Source organism: Gracilinanus agilis, chromosome 5, assembly GCF_016433145.1.
Source record: "Gracilinanus agilis isolate LMUSP501 chromosome 5, AgileGrace, whole genome shotgun sequence".
In the NCBI taxonomy this organism is placed as follows: domain Eukaryota; kingdom Metazoa; phylum Chordata; class Mammalia; order Didelphimorphia; family Didelphidae; genus Gracilinanus; species Gracilinanus agilis.
This window is the reverse complement of record NC_058134.1, coordinates 95,124,930-95,148,902: the sequence shown is the minus strand read 5'-3', so window position 1 is coordinate 95,148,902 and position 23,973 is coordinate 95,124,930. Positions and strand designations below refer to the sequence as shown.

The 23,973-nt window shown below is 37.1% G+C and overlaps 1 protein-coding gene across 1 annotated transcript in view; it reads right to left on the bottom strand.

Moving 5' to 3' along the window:
* Window positions 1–23,097, bottom strand: part of XRCC2 (X-ray repair cross complementing 2) — a 47,513-nt gene extending 24,416 nt beyond the window's left edge. The window contains exon 1 of the mRNA XM_044677799.1: window positions 22,819–23,097. Within this exon, the coding sequence (XP_044533734.1) occupies window positions 22,819–22,857 (39 nt within the window). The 5' untranslated portion in view covers window positions 22,858–23,097. The remainder of the gene's footprint in view (window positions 1–22,818) is intronic.
* Window positions 23,098–23,973: the final 876 nt, after the last annotated feature.

The following is a 23,973-nucleotide window of genomic DNA, read 5'->3' as shown; positions in this document are numbered from 1 at the left end:
TCTAAAATAGACAAGGTGGAATACCCCAAATGGGGATGAGATGAGGACAACAGACTACTAAATGAGAATAAGGAGCACTCAAGAAAGAAAACTATGAGCAAGCAATATGACAAAAAATAAGGAAGAAGAGGCTATCCAGGAAAGGAAGCAGTAGAGGTATGGTCAATAGAGTCAAAAGGTCAAGGAGATAGAGTACTGAGAAAAGAAATGAAAAACATTTAGAAATTAAAAGGTCACTGATGATACTAGTAAGAGAGATGAGAATGAAAACAATTCTGAATTTTTACCTCATATTCAGAAAAATGGCAAATAGAAGAAGTCAATATTGGGGATATTTTGGAAAGGTAATTGTGAACTAGTCCAATTATTCTGGAAATGAGTAGAATTATGAAAAGAATATGAATAAGACATTCATATCCTTAGATATAGAGATTCTACTGCTAGACATATAACTCAAGGATAGCAATAACAAAGAGAAAAACCTTATACACCCCAAAAGTCGCATATTTTGGAGTAGCATAGATCTAGAATCAAATTAGGGAATGACTGAACAAACTGTGGCATATAAATGAAATGGGATATTACTGTGTATAAGAAGAGAAATATGACAAATACAGAGAAGCATGAAAAAATATAAGAACTGATAAAAATGACGCAGAACTAGAAAAGAAATACACAATGACCACAACAACGTAAAATGAAAGAACAAATAATAAAATAATTAAAACTGAATATGGTACAATTTGGAATTATGCCTAAAAAGTTACTTGACTTTGTATAGTGTGATCCAGTCATACCAATACTAAATCTATATTGCGAAGAGATTTTTTTTTTAAAGAATAAAAGAACTGATATGTAAAAAAAAAAAAAAATTATAGTAACTCTACCTGGTAGCAAAGAGCTCAAAATCTAGTCCATCAAATGGAAATATCTGAACAAATTATGGTTTGTGAATGTAAATGGAATACTACTGTAATATAAGAAATGAGGAAGTTTTAGAGATACCTCAAAGAACTTGTATGAACTGATACAGAATGAAATACAGCAGAACCAGAAGAACAATTTAAACAATAGCAACATATCATAAAGAGGCAATTGCTGATGCAGTAGATAGACCACAGGGCCTGGAGTTAGGAAGACCTGAGCTCAAATCTTGCCTCAGACATATTTGCTGGTGATTCAGGGCAAGTCACTTGCTTAACCTCTGTCTGCTTTAGTTTTCTCAAATGTAAAATTAGGATAATAACTCCCTACCTTCCAGGATTATTGGGAGGATCAAATGAAAAATATGTTTAAAGACTTTAGCACTGTGTCTAGCCCAATAAATGCTTGTTTCCTTCTTTTCTAACACCAAACAACTCTGAAAGACTTAAGAACGTCCTGGACTCATGATAAAACATGCTACCCACATCTGACTCTTGATATGCTGGTTAGTTTTGCTGAACTAATTTTCTTATTTTAATTATTTTTATAAGGTTTAGTTGAGAAATGTTAACTACAGATTAAAAAACAACAACTATTCAATAAAAATGTGAGGGGCAGCACAGTGGATAGAGTACCTGACCTGGAGTCAGGAGGGCTTGGGTACAAATTTAGCCTCTTTTATGATTCCCATTTTATAGATAAGAAAACAGGTTCACTGTAAACAGTAAAAGCAATATTGAAATGATGATCAACTGTAAAAGATTTAGTTACCCTGATTAAGATAATGATCTGAGACAATTCCAAAGGATCCATGATGAAAATCTATTCATCTCCAAAGAGAGAACTAATGAACTCTGAATACAGACAGAAGTATACATTTAAAAATTTTATTTTGTGTTTTCCTTTGCAACATGGATGACATGGAAATGTTTTATATGACTTCACATGTATAACTTTTTTAGTATATGTGCTGCTGAAGCTTTCTCAAGGAACAAGGAGAAAGAAAAAATTTTAGAACTCAAGATTTTAAAAAATTATTATTTAAATTTTTTTACATGTAATTTTTTAAGGAAATTTTTAATTTAGGAAATATTTAATGAAATTAAAAAATAATTTTAAAGAAAAAGAAAAGAAAGAAACGCTTCAGAAAGATTAAGAGACTTGTCCGGGTTGACCCAGCTATAAAATATCTGAAGAAAGATTCAAATCTAGGCCATCTACCATACTGCTTCCAAAAAACAGTAAACAATGCTTAAAACAATGAACAAATATATAAAGTTAAATTTTGTATCACATTAACAAAAAAGGCTTATTTTAAGATTGAAGAATAAAGTTTAGGCGTTAAATGTGTGGACATGGCCAAAGGTAAATTGCTACCTATGTAAAAGTCAGAAAGAACAGGAAGAATTTGGGGGATTATTTAAGAGAAGGCAGGGGAGAAAAACAAACAAAAAAAAGAAGTGAATTAGTAAAATTAGAAAAATGGCCATTTCATTTACAGAGTAAGGCCCAGGCACCTTGAAGCTCAAAATGAGATAAAAGATATTTAGCAAATGGGCTAAAGGGAGAGATCATAGTTTAAGGAAATATTTATTACAGGCAGAAGCTCAGAAGCCTTGTAAGAAAGGGAAGGCTAAATGGAGTGACAATAAAAAGGAAGAAAAAGTAAAGACAACCATTAATGAGAGCTGAACCAGTATAACTTTTGGTTGCTCTAATAATACTTCCTTACCTTTTTTTTCCTTACCTTCCATCTTGGAGTCACTACTGTGTATTGGCTCCAAGGCAGAAGAGTGGTCAGGGTAGGCAATGGGGATCAAGTGACTTGCCCAGGGTCACACAGCTGGGAAGTGTCTGAGGACAAACTTGAACCTAGGACATCCTGTCTCTAGGCCTGGCTCTCAATCCACTGAGCTACCCAGCTGCCCCCACTTCCTTACCTTTTAAGGCATGACCCATGCATATGGAATTAAGTTTCCTTTGCCTGTTTAAAGAATATTAGCCTTCAGGGTATAACACTAGACACTATACCCATCTGTTCACAACAGTTTTTGTTTAAATAATATGAAAAAGTTAATTGACATGCTGAGACTATACTCCTAAACTCTATTGTTTCTATGTATATACTCAGGATTGTTCATGGAACATTTAATAATGTTTTTTAAATGTTTATATCACATAGTAAAAAAAGAGAAAAAATAGATGAAAGAAAAATGTAACCTGTTTATCTGTTTGTAAAACTGGCAAATCCCTTTAGGTAGCAAAAATTTCTAATATAAATGTTCACTTGTACTACAAAGAAAAACCTTTTTTTTTTTAAAATCTAGAAAATTCTTAAGAAAGAAATAAACCAAAAGGGCAGCTAGGTGGCTCAGCTGGTAAGGGGTCAGATGATCTAGAGACAAGTGAGCCTGGGTTTAAACCTGGCCTCCCAGCTCTTACCACTCTTCTTGCCTTGGAACCCATATCAGTTCTACAATGAGAAATGTTTAGAAAAAGAAAGAAACCAACCACTCTAATAAAATGAATTCACTGAGAAACTAAAATAGAAAGTTGTTAAACATTTTGTATATAGTCAGCAAGATGCTAGAGAGAAAAAAGAATTCTGTAATATATTAAAAGGAAGTTTAAGTTTAGTTCTTAGGCAGTAAAAGAAGTAATTATCAACAGTGAACTTTAGTACTCAGATTCCATTAAATAAAGTTAATTATAGGATTTAAAAATCTGAATTGACAATTAAAAATCAAAATTATAATCAGTAGTTTTTTCCAATTCTTCCCCCAACAGGTTTATACAAAGTATATATTAAAAAATCTAAGGTGCATTACTCTCATAATGTATAGGCGAGTTTATTATTAACTATAAAAGTTATAAGAGCACTTAAAAAAATGAGATCGGGATTCTAGTTTTTAGACCTGTCCATAATCAGCTGTGTGACACTGGACAAGTCATATTCTCTCTGGATTTCGGTTTTCTCATTTGTAAAAAGGAATTAGATTAGATCATAGTTCATTTCTAAATTTTTAAATTTTGATTTCATAACAAGAGTGAACTACTTATTTACTAATTTTAACCTTTTTCTTTTCTGCTAAATTGTCTACAGTAGTAAAAGCCTTTGTGTGGTCAATTTAAACCCAAAAAGAAAGTTAATTTTTTTCTTTAAAAAATAAAGGCAATCAACTTAGATTCAGCATTTATGAATTGTCGATTGCTGAGCTAACGATATTCACTACTGTCATTGAAGAGATCCAGGATAGAGTCCAATATGAAGAAGGATTTCAGTTTGTACACACAAGAAAAAACAATTATATTCTGTTATTCCTATAACTATTCTTATATATAGATTATTACATGAAATTAGATGGGCAATCTAACTGTGACATATGCATCTCTCTGTGTGTATGTGTGTATATTAGAGACTGCAAATGTGAAGTAAGCTGGGTTCCGGATTAAAACAGGAAAAAGGCTAGTGGCCTCTGAAAATCTATGAGCCTCCTTTAACTAGACCAAACTCCTCTCTGAAACAAGGGCCTGCTGTTTTATACCAATATTCTATTACTGATATTGTAGCATTGTGAGTGGTCCAGTGATAGAACACCAGGCCTGGAGTCAGGAAAACCTGAGTTGAAATTCGGCCTCAAACACTTAATAGCTCTGTGACCCTGGGCAACTCACTTAACCCTACTTGCCTCAGATTCCTCATCTGTAAAATGAACTGGAGAAGGAAAAGGCAAATCACTCCAGTATGTTTATCAAGAAAACCCCAAATGGGGTCATAAATAGTTAGACATGACAAACAACTGAACAAAAACAAAATGGTAATGGGTCATGGAAAACTTCAGTCTCTAAAGAAAACAAGAGTATTACAATATGACAGAATATATGGTGCATCATGTCTGACTTTTTATAACACCATTCAGGGATTTCTTAGCAAAAATACTGGAGTTATTTGCCATTTCCTTCTCTAGATCATTTTAAAGATGAGGAAAATGCCCAGGGACACAGTTTGTAAGTGTCAGAGGTCAGATTTGAACTCAGGAAGATGAATCTTATAACTCTAGGTCTAGCACTCTATCCACCATGCCACCTAGCTGCCCTTATTTACTTATTTAAATCTACTTACATAGTACAATGCACTGTGATAAACACTAGGGATATAAAGACAATAAGGCTTAGTACCTGCTTTTTCTAAGTTTAAAAATCTTAAATTTAAAACCTAACAGGAATGATAAAATTACATGACGTCTAAGGTTCATTCCAAGTTTTAATCTGAGGCTAAATAAATAATGAACTTTAAACATGTTAGAATAAATACGTAGAAGTTACAAGCGGAGGAGTAAGAGACTAAAGAAAGAAGAGCTAATTTCTGGCTTCATGGAGAAAGTGACACTTGAACTGAACCTTTAAGATTGAATTAGTTCTCCTACCTCTAGTCTTTCAAATATGTGCTGGATTTTGTGCCATATGTGTTCCATTGCTCTCTTTTGTTGTTTTTTTAATTCCTTCCTTTCCTGGCTTTTAGAGAGATTGGTTCCAGAGAGGCCTTCCTTTCCTGGAGGAGACTGCACTGGTGGAACCCTTGCTGAAGTCACCACCTCTCCTTTGGCTGAAGATTATTGAGTCCTGCCGGGCTGAGCCAGATACCAGAGCAGCACTTAGGGTGGTAGGCTAGACAATTCTCTAGCTTCTTCTTACATTTTTCCACTTTCATTCTTTCTACCTCTTTGTAAATAAAGCTGCTAAAAGTCATTTTTACTTAAGCTATAATATTTTAAAATCAGCAACCACAATATTACTTTAGAACTTCCATATTTAGCATAAAACCTATTTTAAGTTTTTATTTTGAATATTTTCCCATAGTTACATATTTCATGTTCTTTCCCTCTCTCCCAAGCCCTCCTAACCCCCCTTAGCTGATGTGCAATTCCACTGGGTTTTACATGTAACATTGATCAAGACCTAATTCCATATTATTGATAGTTGGATTAGAGTTATCGTTTAGTGTCTACATCCCCAATAATATCCCCAACAGCCCATGTGTTCAAGCAGTTGTTTTTCTTTTGTGTTTCTCCTCCTACAGTTCTTCCTCTGAATGTGGCTAGTTTTCTTTCTCATAAGTCCCCCAGCCTTGCTCTGGATTCTTGCAATGCTGCTAGTAGAGAAGTCCGTTATGTTCAATTGTACCTCAGTGTATCAGTCTCTGTGTACAATGTTCTCCTGGTTCTGCTCCTTTCACGTTGCATCAATTCCTGGAGGTCATTCCAGTTCACGTGTAATTCCTCTAGTTCTTTATTACTTTGAGCACAATAGTATTCCATCACCAACAGATACCACAATTTGTTCAGCCATTCCCCAATCAAAGGACATTCTCTCATTTTCCAATTTTTTGCCACCCAAAGAGCGTGGCTATAAATATTTTTATACATCTTTTTCCTTATTATCTCTTTGGGGTATAAAAAAAAGCAGTGCTATGGCTGGCTCAAAAGGCAGATAGTCTTTTAAAGCCCTTTGAGCATAGTTCCAAATTGCCATCCAGAATGGTTGGATCAATTCACAACTCCACCAGCAATGCATTAATGTCCCAATTTTGCTACATCTCCTCCAGCATTCATTACTCTCCCATAAAACCTAAATTTTAAATTCTTACACAAGGTAGTATAACAGATTGAGTTCTAATCCTGGAGTTAAGAAGACCTGGGTTCAAAAGTTGCACCAGACACTTAAACGATATAGGAAAAATCATTTAACTTCTGCCTGCCTCAACTTCCTCATCTGTAAAATGGGGACAATAATAGCACTAATAATAGTAGCTCCCAGAGGTGTTATGAAGATCAAATAATTTAAAATGCTTTGCAAACCTTAAAGTATTATATGTCATAAATATTATCACTACTAAGTAGCATTGCAAAAAACAAAAGAGCACCATCTTTAGGGCTGGAGGATCAGGATTAAAATATCTTAGAAATTGAACTAGCTGTATTGCTATCTTGGGCCAGCCACAATCTCAGTTACCTTATCTACAAAATTAAGAGACTGGTCTATGACAGTGGCCTCCAAACTTTTTTGATCTCATAACTCTATTGGTAAAAATTTTTTGAGTGCATTTTACACAATGTGTATATTTACTTATTTATAAGTTAATATACATGAATTACTATAATGAATGTATCATAAAACTTACAAAAAAACAGACATCTTAAAAAGATGAGATGGTTCCAGGTTAAGATGGCGGCAGAGTAAAAAGCTGCTGCTTAACCTCTCCTAACTCGCACATATAGTTCTCCTCAAGAGGACATAAAAACAAATCCAGACAAACGAAGGGACCCCACCACAGGGCGCAGCATTGAAGGTATGTGGGATCAGGGCATTCCCATGCTATAAGGGGGTGAAATAGCTCTCACTAAAATGTGAGCTGAGCAACCACCTCCCCCCACACCACCTACAGTGTCAAAGCCAGCTCACAAAAGTTAGAGCAAGTTTGGGGCATCCATTAAGTCCTTGGCAGCTACTTGGGATCACCAGGGCCTGCTCCTGAGAACAGCAAGACTTAAGACCCCAAGAAACTAAAAAGTGCGCAGACTTTGAACACAGACCTTGAGCGTAGGCATGGACGCAGGTTCAGACACAGATTCTGAGTGCAGGCACGGACCTTGGGTGGGGACCCAGTGCAGAGGGGTGCACAACTGTGGAAGCAGTGCCCTGAGACTGTTAAAGGAGCTTCAGGCAGAGGAACAAGCAAGGGGACCACCAGGAGGCTTGACCCAGAGAAAAACTAGACTTGAGACCTAAGGAGCCTAAAGAATGCAGTCAGACCCTGGGCATGAGGATAAAGCTGAGAGGGTGCTGGGGTAACAATGGCAAGCCAGACACAAGAACCCCAGAAGAGAAAGATCAAGAAGAAATCTTTAACACTAGACAACTTTTACACAGAAAAAAACGAAACAACAGAGCAAACAGCAGAGGAGAACAAACAAGTAGCCATACCCAAACCTTCCCAAAAAAATGAAAACTGGTCACAAGCTCTTGAAGAGTTCAAATCTGAGATTATGAGAAAGATGGAAGGGATCTAGCAAGAAAATAACAGTTTAAAAGGCAGAATTTCGCAATTGGAAAGTGAGGCTCAGAAATCAAATGAATTGATAAGCAACTTGAAGACCAGAAATGATCAGCTGGAAGTCTTGAAGAACCAAACAAACCATATTGAAAAGGAAAACCAAAAGATTATAGCCGAAAACCAGTCTCTAAAGGCTAGAATTGGGCAATTAGAAAAATATGCCCCCAAATCAAAAGAATTGATAAGCAAATTGGAGATGAAAACCAAACAGCCAGGAAAACAGGATAGACCAAATCGAATAGGAAAATAAAAAGATTACAGCAAAAAACCAGTCTCTAATGACAAGAATTGGGCAAGGAGAAGCCAATGATCTCTCAAGACAAGAACAAATAAAGCAAAGTCAAAAGACTGATAAAATAGAAGGAAACATGAAATATCTCACTAAGAAATTGACAGATCAAGAAAACAGGTCTAGAAGAGACAGTTTGAGAATCATTGGTCTTCCTGAAAAAGCAGAAATTAATAGAAATTTGTACTCCATACTAAAAGAAATTATTCAGCAAAACTGACCCGAAGTTCTATAACAAGAGGGTAATATAGACATTGAAAGGATCCATAGATCACCTCCACACTAAACCCTGAAAAGACAACACCCAGGAATATAATAGCCAAATTCAAGAGCTTCCAAGTAAAAGAAAAAAATTTTACAAGAAGCCAGAAAGAGACAATTCAGATATCAAGGAGCACCAATCAGGATCACACAGGATCTGGCAGCCTCCACACTAAAAGACCGCAAGGCTTGGAATATGATATTCGGAAAGGCAAGAGAACTGGGTCAACAACCAAGGATCACCTACCCATCAAAACTGACTATATACTTCCAGGGTAAAGTATGGGTATTCAACAAGATAGAAGATTTCCAAGTATTTGCACAGAAAAGACCAGGACTAAATGGAAAGTTCAATATCCAACCACAAAAACCAAGAGAAACATGAAAAGCTAAATAAGAAACAGTGGAGAAAGAAAGAAAACTCTTATTTTTAAATATGCCTATGTAAGGGCTTCAATAAGATCTAATTATTTGTATTCCTATATGGAAAAATATTATTGTAATTCTCTGTAGTGAACTCTATTCACTATTATAGTATCCACTATTATAGTAAATAGAAGAATTATTCACAGGGAGAGGTTGAAGTACTAAATGGTCTAAGATGATATGGGGGTGGGTGGGAAAGAGTGGGATGAATAGTAGAGGACACCAAGAGAAACTTAAATGAATAAGAAAAATAGGATATTCTATTACACACAAATAGGGCATGGGAAGGGGAGGGGATGAATACTATTATAAGAAGGAGAGGAAGAGGGCATTAAGAGGTAATATTTAAACCTTACTCTCAGGGGAATTAATTCTGAGAGGGAAGAGTAGCTATATCCATTGGGATATAGAACTCTATCTAACCCTAATAAGAAAGTCAGAAGGAATAAACAAAGGGGAGCAGGGGGAGTGGGGAGGTCAAAAAAAGGGAGGAGAGGAGAAGGGGGAGGGAATTGATTAGGCCTTAAAGATAAAAAAAGGAGAATAATAAGGGAGGGAGTAGAAGGGGTAGTAAATCAAGGGAGGGGGACAAGGGTTACTGTTTTAAAACAAACCGCTGGTTTAAATAGCCTAAGAAGAAGGGGTAGGACTAGGAGAGGATACAAAAATGTTGGGGAAAACACCAATGATAATTATAACTCTGAATGTGAATGGGATGAACTTGCCCATAAAACAGAAGCAAAGAGCAGAGTGGATTAGAAACCAAAATCCTACCATATGTTGTCTACAAGAAACACATATGAGGCAGGTGGACATATACAGATTTAAGGTAAAGGGCGGGAGCAAAATATTTTGGGCATCGAATGAGAAAAAGAAGGCAGGAGTGATGATTATGATTTCTGACAAAGCCAAAGTAAAAATAGATACGATTAAAAAAAGACAGGGAAGGTTATTACATCCTGGTAAAAGGCAGTATAGACAATGAGGAAATAACAGTGCTCAATATGTATGCGCCAAATGGCATAGCATCCAAATTCCTAAAGGAGAAACTGGCAGAGCTCAAGAAGGAAATAGATAGTAAAACCATAATAGTGGGAGATCTAAATATTCCTCTTTCAGATCTAGATAAATCAAACCAAAAAATAAATAAGAAAGAGATAAGAGAGGTGAATGAAGTCCTAGAAAAATTAGATTTAATAGGTATGTGGAGAAATATAAATAGGGACAAAAAGGAATACACCTTTTCAGCTGCACATGGTACATTCACAAAGATTGACCATATAATAGGGCATAGAAACATTGCAAACAAATGCAAAAGAGCAGAAATAATAAATGTAACCTTCTCAGATCATAATGCAATAAAAATAATAATTAGAAAGGGCATCTGGACAGGCGAATCAAAAACTAATTGGAAATTAAATATATGATTCTCCAAAAGCAGTCGGTTAAAAAAGTAATCATAGAAACAATCAACAATTTCATTGAAGAGAATGACAATGATGTGACATCCTACCAAACTCTGCGGGGTGCAGCTAAGGCAGTACTCAAGGGGAAATTTATATCCTTGAGTGCATATATTAACAAATTAGGGAGGGCAAAGATTAAGGAATTGGGCATGCAACTTAAAAAACTAGAAAGCGAACAAATTAAAAATCCCCAGATGAAAACTAAATTAGAAATACTAAAAATCAAGGGAGAAATTAGTAATATCAAAAGTAAAAGAACTATTGAATTAATAAATAAGACTAGAAGCTGTTATTTTGAAAAAAGCAGATAAAATAGACAAAGTACTGGTCAATCTAATAAAAAAACAGAAAGAAGAAAACCAAATTAACAGTATCAAAGAAGAAAAGGGAGACCTCACCTCTAATGAAGAGAAAATTAAGGCAATCATTAAAAACTCTTATGCCCAATTATATGGCAATAAATATAGCAATTATATGGCAATAAATATAGCAATTATATGGCAATAAATAAATATAGAATAAATATTCTAGGTGATATGGGTGAATACTTACAAAAATATAAATTGCCTAGATTACCTAAACAATCCAATATCAGAAAAAGAAATTGAACAAGCCATGAAAGAACTCCCTAAGAAAAAATCACCAGGGCCTGATGGATTCACAAGCGAATTTTATGAACCATTCAAAGAACAACTAATCCCAATACTATGCAAATTATTCGATATAATAAGCAAAGAAGGAGTCCTACCAAATTCCTTTTATGACACAAATATGGTACTGATTCCAAAGCCAGGTAGATCAAAAACAGAGAAAGAAAACTACAGACTAATCTCCCTAATGAACATTGATGCAAAAATCTTAAATAGAATACTAACAAAAAGACTCTAGCAAGTGATCAAGAGGATTATCCACCATGATCAGGTGGGATTTATACCAGGAATGCAAGGATGGTTCAACATTAGGAAAACCATCCACATAATTGACCATATCAACAGTCTAACAAACAAAAATCACATGATTATCTCAATAGATGCTGAAAAAGCCTTTGACAAAATACAGCACCCATTCCTATTGAAAACACTGTAAAGTATAGGAATAGAAGGACCTTTCCTAAAAATAATAAATAGTATTATATATCTAAAACCATCAATAAGAATCTTATGCAATGGGGATAAATTAGAAACCTTCCCAGTAAGATCAGGCGTGAAACAAGGATGCCCATTATCACCTCTATTATTTAACATTGTACTAGAAACACTAGCAGTAGCAATTAGAAGAGAAAAAGAAATTGAAGGTATCAAAATAGGCAATGAGGAGACTAAGTTATCATTCTTTGCAGATGATATGATGGTCTACTTAAAAAAATCCTAGAGAATCAACTAAAAAGCTAGTAGAAATAATCAACAACTTTAGCAAAGTTGCAGGATACAAAATGAATGCACATAAATCATCAGCATTTCTATATATTTCCAACACATCACAGCAGCAAGAGGTGGAAAGAGAAACACCATTTAAAATCACCCTAGACAACATAAAATACTTAGGAATCTATCTACCAAAACAAACATAGGAACTATACGAACACAACTATAAAACACTTTCCAAACAATTAAAACTAGATCTAAACAACTGGAAAAACATTGATTGCTCATGGGTAGGATGAGCTAACATAATAAAAATGACTATTCTACTCGAATTAATTTACTTATTTAGTGCTATACCTATCAAACTACCAAAAAACTTCTTTACTGAATTAGAAAAAACTACATCAAAGTTCATTTGGAAGAACAAAAGATCAAGAATATCAAGGGAAATAATGAAAAAAAAATGTGAAGAAAGGGGGCCTAGCAGTACCAGATATTAAACTATACTATAAAGCAGCAGACATCAAAACAATATGGTACTGGCTAAGAGACAGAAGGGAGGATCAGTGGAATAGACTTGGGGTAAGTGACATCAGCGAGACAGTGTATGATAAACCCAAAGAGCCCAGCTTTTGGGACAAAAAAACACTATTTGACAAAAACTGCTGGGAAAACAGGAAAACAATATGGGAGAGATTAGGTTTAGATCAACATCTCACACCCTACACCAAGATAAATTCAGAATGGGTGAATGACCTGAATATAAAGAGGGAAACTATAAATAAATTAAGTGAACACAGAATAGGATACTTGTCAGATCTCTGGGAAAGGAAAGATTTTAAAACCAAGCAAGAGTTAGAGAAAATTACAAAATGTAAAATAAATGATTTTGATTATACTAAATTAAAAGGCTTTTGTACAAACAAGAACAATGCAACCAAAATCAGAAGGAAAACAACAAATTGGGAAAAAATCTTTATAACAAAAAACTCTGACAGGGGTCTAATTACTCAAATATACAAGGAGCCATTCCCCAATTGATAAATGGGCAAGGGACATGAATAGGCAATTTTTAGATAAAGGAAATCAAAAGTATCAATAAGCACATGAGAAAGTGTTCTAAATCTCTAATAATTAGAGAAATGCAAATCAAAACAATGCTGAGGTACCACTTCACACCTAGCAGATTGGCTAAAATGATAGAAGGGGAGAGTAATAAATGTTGGAGGGGATGTGGCCAAATTGGGACATTAATGCATTTCTGGTGGAGTTGTGAACTGATCCGACCATTCTGGATGGCAATTTGGAATTATGCCCAAAGGGCTATAAAAGATTGCCTGCCCTTTGATACAGCCATACCATTTTTAGGTTTGTACCCCAAAGAGATCATAGATAAACAGAGTTGTATGAAAATATTTATAGTCGCGCTTTTTGTGGTGGCATAAAACTGGAAAATGAGGGTATGCCCTTCTATTCGGGAATGGCTGAACAAATTGTGGTATATCCTGGTAATGGAATACTATTGTGCGCAAAGGAATAATAAACTGGAGGAATTCCATGTGAACTGGAAAGACCTCCATGAATTGATGCAGAGGGAAAGGAGCAGAGCCAGAAGAACACTGTGTACACAGAGACCAATACACTGTGGTAAAATCGAATGTAATGGACTTCTGTACTAGCAGCAATGCAATGACCCAGGACAGTTCTGAGGGATTTATGGTAAAGAATGCTACCCACATTCAGAGGAAGAACTACAGGAGAGGAAACAGAAGAAAAGCAACTGCTTGAATACATGGGTTGAGGCAGACATGATTGGGGATGTAGACTCAAAACTACCACACCAATGCAACTAACAACAATATGGAAATAGGCCCTGAACAAGGATACATGTTACAACCAGTGGAAATGTGCATTGGCCATGGGTGGGGGGAGAGCGGGGGGTGAAGGGGAAAGTAAGAACATGAATCATGTAACCATGATAACTTTTCTAAAAAATAAAAATTATTTAAAAAAAAAGATGAGATAAAGATGAAATGGTATTTGATCTTAACATCAATAGGGAGCCATAGTAATTTATTAAGTAGGGGAGTGATATGGCAATTTAGGAAAATCACTTTGACAGCAATGTGGAAAATTGATTGGAAAGGGGAGAAAATAGAATTAGAAATACTAATTAGGTTATAACTATTACAATAGTTTAGGTAAGCAGAGAGGAGGGCCTGAACCAGAGAAGCATTTGATTGAGTAGAGGAGTGGAGTAAGAGATGTGGGAAGAAGAAATGAGAAGATTTGGCAATTGATTGTGTATGTGGATTGAGAGAAAATGAGGACCTGAAGATGACACTAAGGTATATAAATTTTGCTGAATGGACTAAGATTCCTGATATCTGTCTTTTAACATAGAGCCAACAATCCAAAATGCATCTGATATAGTTATCTGGGGTGCACAGAAATAAGGAGGGATATGTTTAAGGGCCAGGCAGGAATTTTTCCCAAAGGAAAGTCTGCAGCTGCTTGGCATGGGTGTCAGACTGAGGCAAGGCTAAAACTTCCCTCAGAAGATATGACTTTGGTGGAGACAATCCCTACTAATTGGTTATTCTGGGGAAGTGAGGATTCGACTCATCTTTTTATCCACTGAGACTGGTTGATCACAAACTTTGGGGTCAGGTCACGGCTTACATTTTGAAGACCAATGGTCTAAATGACATCTAAAGCTCCTAACAGATCTAAGTAATACACATCAAATGTTGTTATCACTGTATGGATATTACTTATTACTTCCTGATAGAACTTAAAGTAAGTGATACATACTTTGTTTGCTATTCTGTATGTCTCAGACTGATAAGAGAATAAAAAATAACTAAGATGTTATTTTAAATTTAAAAATTTTAAGTCCATTAAAAATCTCTACACAGTAGAAGTTAAAGAGGCATAAGATTGGAAAGGGGCATCACAGAAGGCAATACCTGAATCTGGACTCTAAATACTATCTAATGAGGTTGGAATTCCAAGGAATAAACTTTTAAAGTAAATGTATTTCTCTGATGGAAATCTTTCATGATTCCTGCTATCCTTTATAGTGTCCAAATGGGATCTCTCATAATAAACTGAATTAAGTTTAATAGTGATAATTTAATGAACTATCTTAAGGAAAAAAGAAACTGGTCCCTTTCAGCAGATTTCTATGCTTGTGTGCTTTAGTATAAGCAAACTATTTTCATCCCCCCAACTCTTCAAATATATGGCATATTTAATTCAGTATTTATTAAATATCTAGTATGTACAGAATACTATCATATACAGTATGATATGAAGAAGAAAGAGTATAGTCTCTGACATCAAGGAGCTTAAAATCCAGTAGAGGATAATACTTGTACACAAACTGAATGTAAGCTTCTTAAAAGCAGAGTCTGTTTTCTTTTTATCTCTAATACTTAGTACAGAGCATGGCATAGTAAGCACTTAATAAATGCTCATCGAGTGACTGAAATAACTGTTAGAATAGTTTTACAAAGTAGAGGTCAAAGAAACATGAGGTGAGAAAGTGAACTTATTAGCTGGGGCATCAGAGAAGGCAACACCTGAGCTTGAACTTGGAGGAAGAGGATTCTAAGAAGAAAGTATTGAAGGGGGCAGCTGCATTGCTCAGTGGATTGAGAGCCAAGCCTAGAGATGGGAGGTTGTAGATTCAAATCTGGCCTCAGACACACTTCCCAGCTGTGTGACCCTGAGCAAGTCACTTAACCCCCATTGCTTAGCCCTTAATACTCTTCTGACTTTGGCTCCAAGACGGAAGGTAAGAGTTTAAAAAAAAAAGAAATAAGAAAAAGAAAGTATTGAAGTCTACTCAAACTTGAAAGACAGGTTGTACAAATACAAAGAGGCAAGAGTGGAGCAAGAGGAGGTCAGGGAATGAAATTGTCCAGTTTGACTGGACCATCAATTGTGCACAGAAGAATGGAATAAAAGTGGAAAAGCAAGCTGTAGTCAGGGTGTAAAGTTGGCTATAAAATGTCAAAATAAAGAATTTGTATTTTATTCTATAGGCAATGGGGAGTAACACAATTAGACCTGTGGCTTAAATTATTTTGGTAGGTCTGTGAAAGATAAATTAGAGAAATGGACTAGAGGCAAAGAGATGGATCAGGAAGCTATTTTAATATCCCAGGTGAGAGGTGATGATGGTCTGAATCAGGGTATTGGAAGTAGGAATGAAAAGTAGGGGGCAGATATGAGAGATAATTCAGAAAATAACTAACAGGATTTGACAACTAATTAGGGATTGGGGGAAAGGGAAGGTTTTCAACCTAGATGTAAGAAGATTATGGTGCCATTAACAGAAATAAGAAAATTGGGAAGAGAGACAGATGCACTTTTGGATATGTTGAATTTAAGGTAGTGTTAGGGCATCTTGGTGAAATGTCTAGCTAAAAAGCACTATGAGTTAGGCTCAGGAGAAAAATAATGGGGAGAGCTACAGGTAATCATCTGCTTAAAGGTAATAATTAGAGAGTAGTAAATAAAATTGCCCAGGGAAAGAATATAAAAAGAAGACTGAGGATAAAGCCTTAGGTTGCGGTTAAGAAGAGAAAATGTCAAATGAGTTTAAAAAGGAGCTATCAAGAGAAACAGTACAGAAAAGTGTCAAAAATGCCATGGAATCAAGAAAGGATTGTTAGTGTCAAATACTGTAGAAAGGTTAAGATAAATAAGGGGTGAGAAAAACCTTCGAATTCATTAGTGATCTCGAAAGGAATGGCTGGCTGGGAAATCAGATTTGATGAGATCAGGTATTGGGGGCAGTTAGGTGGCACAGTAGATGGAGTACTGGGTCTGGAGTTATAAAAACCTGAGTTCAAATATTACCTCAAACACTTACTAGCTGTGTGGCAAGTCACTTAACTCTGGTTACCTTATCTATAAATTAGCTGGAAAATAAAGTGGCAAACTACTTCAGTATAATTGCTCAGAAAATCATAAATAGGATCATGGAGAGCTGGACATGTCTAAAAATGATTGAAGAGATCAGATAAAGAAAAGGGGGATATAATATAGACCACTCTTTCTAGAAATGTGGCCATGATTGAAAAGAGAATGATGGGACAATAGTTTAAGGGAGTATCAGCATCCAGAGGAGGATTTTGACCAGAAAAAATTACTTTTATCCTCTGAGATGTAAAGCAAGAACAAAGATAGCCAAAGATAAAGACTTAAGGAAACTGAGAAACAGTTGAGAAAATAGCAAGAATATAGCTTTGGTCTTATTAGTAAAATTTCTAAGGCAAAGGAGAAGGGGCAGAGAAGTGATGAGCAAGAAAAAGCTGGGGTGAACTGAAAGCAGTTACTTTGGGGGTTTTTTGTGGTTTTTTTATATTGGTAAATTTTCATTTTTCTTTTCTTTTAATTTAGAATATTTTTCCATGGTTACTTGATTCATTATTCCCCCTCCTCTCCAAGCAGTTCCACTGGGGTATACATGTATCATTGTTCAAAACCTATTTTCATGTTATTCATATTTGCAGTAGAGTGATCTTTTAACATCAAAACACTAATAATATCTCTATCAAACTACATGATGGATCATGTTTTTCATCTGCATTTCTGTTTCTACAGTTTTTTCTCTGGTTGTGGATAGTGTTCTTTTTCATAAATTCCTCTGGATTGTCCTAGATCTGTGATGGACAAACTATGGCCTGAGGGCCAGATGTGGCCCCCTGAAATGTTCTATCTGGCAGTGGGATATTATTCCTAATCTGAGGAATACAATGAGTAGGACACAATACAATGAAACTTCGAAAGAGTTGCCTTAGAAACAGACTGACAGATGAGCATTTCCTTTTCTTTGGTCCCCTCTTTAAAAGTTTACCCATCACTGTCCTAGATCATTGCGTTGCTGCTAGTAGAGAAGTCTGTTATGTTTGATTGTGTGCCACAGTATATCAGTCTCTGTGTACAATGTTCTCCTGCTTCTACTCCTTTCACTGTGCATCAGTTCCTGGAGGTCTTTCCAGTTCACACAGAATTCCTCCAGTTCATTATTCCTTTCAGCACAATCGTATTCCATCACCATCAGATACCACAATTTGTTTAGCCATCCCCCAATTAAGGGACACCCCCTCATTTTCCATTTTTTTGCCCCCACAAAAAGTGTAGCTATGAATATTTTTGTACAAGTCTTTTTCTTAATTTTCTCTTTGGGGTACAATCCCAGCAATGGTATGGCTGGATCAAAGGGCAGGCAGTCTTTTAAAGCTCTTTGGGCATAATTCCAAATTGCCCTCCAGAATGGTTGGACCAATTCACAACTCCACCAGCAATGCATCAACGTCCCAATTTTGCCACATCCCCTCCAACATTTATTACTTTCCTTTGCTGCCATATTGGCCAGTCGAAAACAGTTACTCTGAGGAGGGTGATGGAATCAATAAAAGAAAATGCAGTAATGAAGACAGGTGAAATTCGGCAGTATAAATTTAAAGCAGATCCAATCAACACAATTTCATAAGGGAGAAGTAGCTTATACTTTTGCCAAGTTCTAAATCAACCTTTAATTAAGAACAGCTATGATTAGCTTACAAAGAGGATCTGTTCCAAAAGTTTGTTTTCAAGTGAGTTGTTTGGAGTCTAAGAGCATTTTCTCCTTCAAATAATGTTGGGTGGTTCTTTCCTATACCAACCCACAAAATTCCAATTTAATCCAAAATGTACCAGAAATTTAGTAGTGACCTCAGGACTCTGGGCAATTCGCTTAACAGTTCGGTGCCCATGGTAACTAAGAATATAAACTGCAAATAAGGTGCCAGCATTAAGGGGAACTGGGAAAGGTTTCTTTAAAAAGATGGGATTTCTGCTGAGTTTTGGAAGAAGTCAGAGAAACTAGGAGGTAGAGATGAGGAGAGAAAGTATTCTATGCATGGGGAATTGCCAGGAAAAATAAACAGATCAGTGTGTTGTGCAAGGAGGCCAATGTCACTGGATTTGAGAGTATACAGCAAGGAGTAAGGTGTAAACAATAGAAAGGTGGGAGGGGCCCAAGTTATATCTGATCATGGAGTTAACAGGGAGCTAGTGGAGTTTATTAAGTGTATGTGTGTGATATATCCCTTCTTCCTACCTTCCTTATTACTGTCTGGGACACTACCACCCTTTCTAGTCACCCAGGCTGGCAACCAAGGTGGCATTCTCAGCACCTTACTCTCTTTCATCTCCCATATCCAATCTGTTGCCAAGACCTTTGATTATCTTCACAGCATCTTTTATATATACTGCCCTCTCTTCTCCAGCATTGCCACCAGCTGGTCTAGACTCCTTATCTCACAACTGGACAATTCCAGTAGACTTCTAGTTGCTTCTGGTCTCATCTTTCATTCCTCCAGAATAATCCCAACTCACTATCAAAGTGATCTTCCTGAAGTACAGGTCTGACCATGTCACCTCTTTGGTCAATAAGCACCAGTGGCTCATTATTGTCTCTAGAATCGAAGATAAAATCCTCTGGGTGGCTTTGAAAATTCTTCTTAACCTGGCCCCTTCCTACATTTTCAGACTTCTTACACCCTATTCCTCTCCATATACTGTACAATCCAAGGTCTCCTTGTTATTCCTCAAACAAGACACACTGGTCATTCCTATCTCTGGAATGGTCTTCCTCTTTACCTTCACTCCTGATTTTCCTGATCTCTTTCAAGACTCCGGTCAAATTCTACCATGTGCAAAAGGAACCCCCTCAGAGATTCTCTTTCTTGTATATTGTACATAGTGTGTATATGCCTAATTGTCTGTATGTTGTCATTCTCCCCCTTGGAATGTAACAGAGTAAATGGGATATTGGGATAATTGCTGGGATAAGCATTGTGGTTTTGCCTTTCCTTGAATTCTCAGTACTTTGAATAGTACCTGACACATAGTAAACTCTTCATAAATGATTGTTGACTGACACTGGCATCCTTGCTAATTCTCAAAGATGATGCTTCATGCTTACTGTGCCAGGTACTGTGCTAAGCACTTTATAATTATCTTCTCATTTCTCCTTTTGTCTTAGCACTTCCCTCTAGGATTGTCTCCCATTTACTCTGTACATATCCTATCTGTACAGTCATTTGTGTGTTTACTCTCCCATTAATCTATGAGCTTCTTGAAGACAGGACTACTTTGGTATTTCTTTGAATCTAACCTTAGCACAATTGGCCTGACATATAGCAGGCACTCTATAAATGCTTGATGGCTGACATACTTAGCCTTTAATCTGTTTTCCTTCCATTTCATTCCTTTTAATTCATTCTATGGTTGTCACCAGCATAATAACAGTCCTATTCCCTCCATTTATTGTCTAATTTGTTTTTCTTTTTTAAAGATTGTTAAGTATAGTATCATGTGAGGTTCTGAAATATGTACCTTACATTCATGTTCCCCTCTTTCAACTATTTCCTACTAAATTGTTTCTACATACCTGTTTGCTTGTTGTCTCCATGTTAGACTGTGCACTCCTTGAGGGCAAGGAATGTCTTGTTTCTTTTTGTATCCCAGTGCTTAGCAGAGTAGTTAGCACTAAGAAGTCACTTAAACACTGACTGATTCTATTTCCAAATGTTCCCTGATGCATTAATTTCCCAACAGGATGAATGAAAATATTACATATTTTGTGCTAACTATGTGCTAGGCATTGTGTAAAAGACCAGGGACACAATAACCAACAAGCAAGACACCCTTCAGAAGCTTATATTCTAAAGGGGAAGCTACTGGGAAAACAGAAAGAAGCTAGCATTGATTAGGTAAAGTACCAAAGGTGCATGCAATGCAGCCATCTTCAGGCCTGGAAGTGGAGAGCTTAGGATTTGCTAAAATAAGGTGAAATTTCACCATTTCACAGGGCCTTAATCATATCACTCATTTGCTCTACTTTTTTAAAAAACCTTTATCTTCTATCTTAGTATCAATTCTAAGACAGCTGGGCAATTGGGGTTATGTGACTTGCCTTTATAGGGTCACACAGACAGAAAATGAACCCTACTTTTCAAATCTTATCTCCAACTGCTATAACTACATGAATCCTGTAAACAAGTTCAAGTAATCTACTACTCATTCTCTCTTCAAAACTTATATCTTCAGCCTTTGTGTATGTGCTTATGCTATTACCAGTTCCTAAAATACCATTCTCTCAGGAAATACCTCAAGTAGCACCTCACTTCTGTGGTGAAGGAAGCTAAAAATTCTGATAGATCAAATTCATTTCTGACACAGGGAATGAATGATCTATGCAAAGGTACACAAGCAAGATGAAACATCATGTGAGGGAATAGTTAGCAGGCCAGTTTGATTAGAAATGACAGTGTGCATGGAGAATATAATGAAACACAACTGGAAATGCTGATGGAAACTAGATTAGGAAGGCTTTTAAACGCCAAGATTTGAATTTGGATTTTATTCTAGAGGCAACAGAGAAGCTATCCATCTCACTCTTACACTTTCCTTTGTACTTGAGTGCTGAATTGCACTTAACTGTCTGAAGCCTGAAACCTCAAAGTTACACATACTATTTCCCATGCTTCACACCTTTTGATAAATGACAGAAAGTAGAGGCTAAGGGATAGGGAAGAGTTTAAGGATTACACTAAAATTATGATTTTTATGAAATTTTCCCTCATCCACCTAAAAGTAATCCATTCTTTTTTCATCTTAAATCCTAATTTGCACAGCCTTAAACTGTAATTCTTCATAGACAGTAAAAGTTTGACAGTAATCTCCTTGAGGGCAGGGGCTATGTTTTATTTCCCCTCCATTTGTTCCAATCAAAATTATCTTTCCTTTAAGTATAAGATCAAGAACTGTAATTTTTTCCCATGAAACTTAGCCTGATCACTCTTAAGTATAAACAAACTTTCCTTTGCATTGCACATTTTTCAAAAGTATCTCACCTAGGTATTTATTTGCTAGTCTTATTACTCAGCTACTAAATTTTAAACTCCCCAAGGGCAGTGATATCTTTTTTTTTTTAACCCTTACTTTTCATCTGAGAAACAATACTATGTACTGGTTCCAAGGCAGAAGAACAGTAAGGCTAGGCAATGGGGGTTAAATGACTTGCCCAGGGTCACACTGCTAGGAAGTAACTGACAACATATGTGAACTCAGGGCCTCTTGTCTCTGGGCCTGGCTCTCAGTATGATGAGTCACCTAGCTGCCCCCAATATCATCTTTCAAATATTTAATCCTAGCAGCTGCCCAGAGACATGAAGATACTTAATAAATGATTAATAAATTGAATCTAGTGTATAGGGCACTGGACTTGGGGTCAAGAAGAGCTGGGTTCAAATATAGCATCTGATACTTTTATGACCCAGGTCAAGTCTCTTAGGCTCTGAGACAATTTCTTCAGTTGTAAAACGAGAGGGTTAGGCTTAATAGCATTCTATGGTTCCTTCAAGCACTCAATCTGCGATCCAATTAAATGTTTGTGAAATGGCTTATTCATCTTTCTATTTCCCCACAGCATCTGGCATAGGGCCCTAGTGCACAGAAAGTACTCAATGGATATTTGCTGAATGCATTAATTCTAAAGTTTGCTCTTTTTCTATAACTCCCTTCTCTCCTCCTCCTTCACACCTCCCAACTCCTTGCAGCGGGAATGAAGGGAGAAGGAATGAAGGGGGAGGAAATGTGGAGGTGAGGGAAGGAGAAAGAAGAGGCAAGAGAGGGGGAGGGGAAAGGAAAGGGGGCGTGACCGAAGGGAGGGGGGGGAAAGGGGGTGGAGGGAGGGAACACCTCCCTCCCACTCGGGAGCTACCCTAGGAGAGGCTACAACAGGCCCCTCCCAGATCCTTCCCAAGGTGCCTCAAGGCTGGGAGGCAACAGAGAAGATCCAGGCCAAAGTACTCCTGCAGGATCGTCCGTTACCCCGGATTTTCACCACCTTTTCACCTCCCTTAAAAAAACAAAACCAAAAAAAAAAACAAAAACCGCTCCTGGGCTCACCTCCGTCCCAGACTCCGCCCTCCGGAAGTCTCCGCTCATCGCCCCTGAAGCTCTAGAGACTGGAGAGTCAATTTTCCCTCCTTCCACGCCATTTAATGATTCCCGGGCTGGTGAGCCCTGGGAAGCACGGCCACCCTCCGGCGAGCATGCGCGCCACGCCGAGCGCTGGGAGTGGGGGTGGGGAGAGAAACAGACCAGGCGTCTGCGCAGGCGCGTTCCCAGAACCCCGGAGCCTGGGCCTCCTCCCGCCCCAGCAGTGGCCTCGCGCTGCCTCCTGGCCCTTCCTCCCCCCTAGTCTGACATCTGGACTACCTGCTCCCCTGAGGCAACTATAGTTGGTCTCCCGGGGAGATGAACTGAAACAGAAGGTGATACAGTTTCCTTTTTTTTCTGTCTTCTAGATCAGCTAATATTTGTTGAATAAGACGAGGAGTTTTATAGAGTGTTTATCATTTAACTACGCTCCATTAATAAGTAGTTCTAATTTCCCCTCCATTTTTAAATCATATGTGTGAGCCCGGGGAAGCACGGCCACCCTCCGGCGAGCATGCAAAGTTTTGGGTTTTTAAACCCTCACCTTCAGCCTTAAAATCAATCCTGTGCATTGGTTATAAGGCAAAAGAGCGATAAAGGGTAGGCAATGGGGGATAAGTGACTTATCCAGGGTCACAGGGCCAGGAAGTGTCTGAACCACCTACTTCCCCACTGTGCATAGTTTTAATGGTTATGTTAAAAAAATATTCTATATTCTATACTGGTAAAGGAAGTTTTTCTTCACCAAGTATCTCCACACTGATGAAATCACACACCCAGAAAAAAATAGAAATAAATACCCGATGCACTATATACCTTAAGCTTTTAAAGTGACACAGAGCCCTGGAGTTTTTAGAGAAATAGCTACTTGGTAGAAGCCAAAGCCGTTGCCTTTTAAAACTATTTTGCAGGGAGCATTTAGGTGGCTCAGAGGATAGAAAACCAGACCTGGAAATGGGAGGTCCTGAGTTCATATATGATCTCAGACACTTCCTAGCTGTGTGACCCTGGGCAAGTCAATCCCCATTGCCTAGCCCTTACCAGTCTTCTGCCTGGGAACCAATGCACAGTATTAATTCTAAGATGGAAGATAAGGGTTTAAATTTAAAAAAAAAAAAAAAA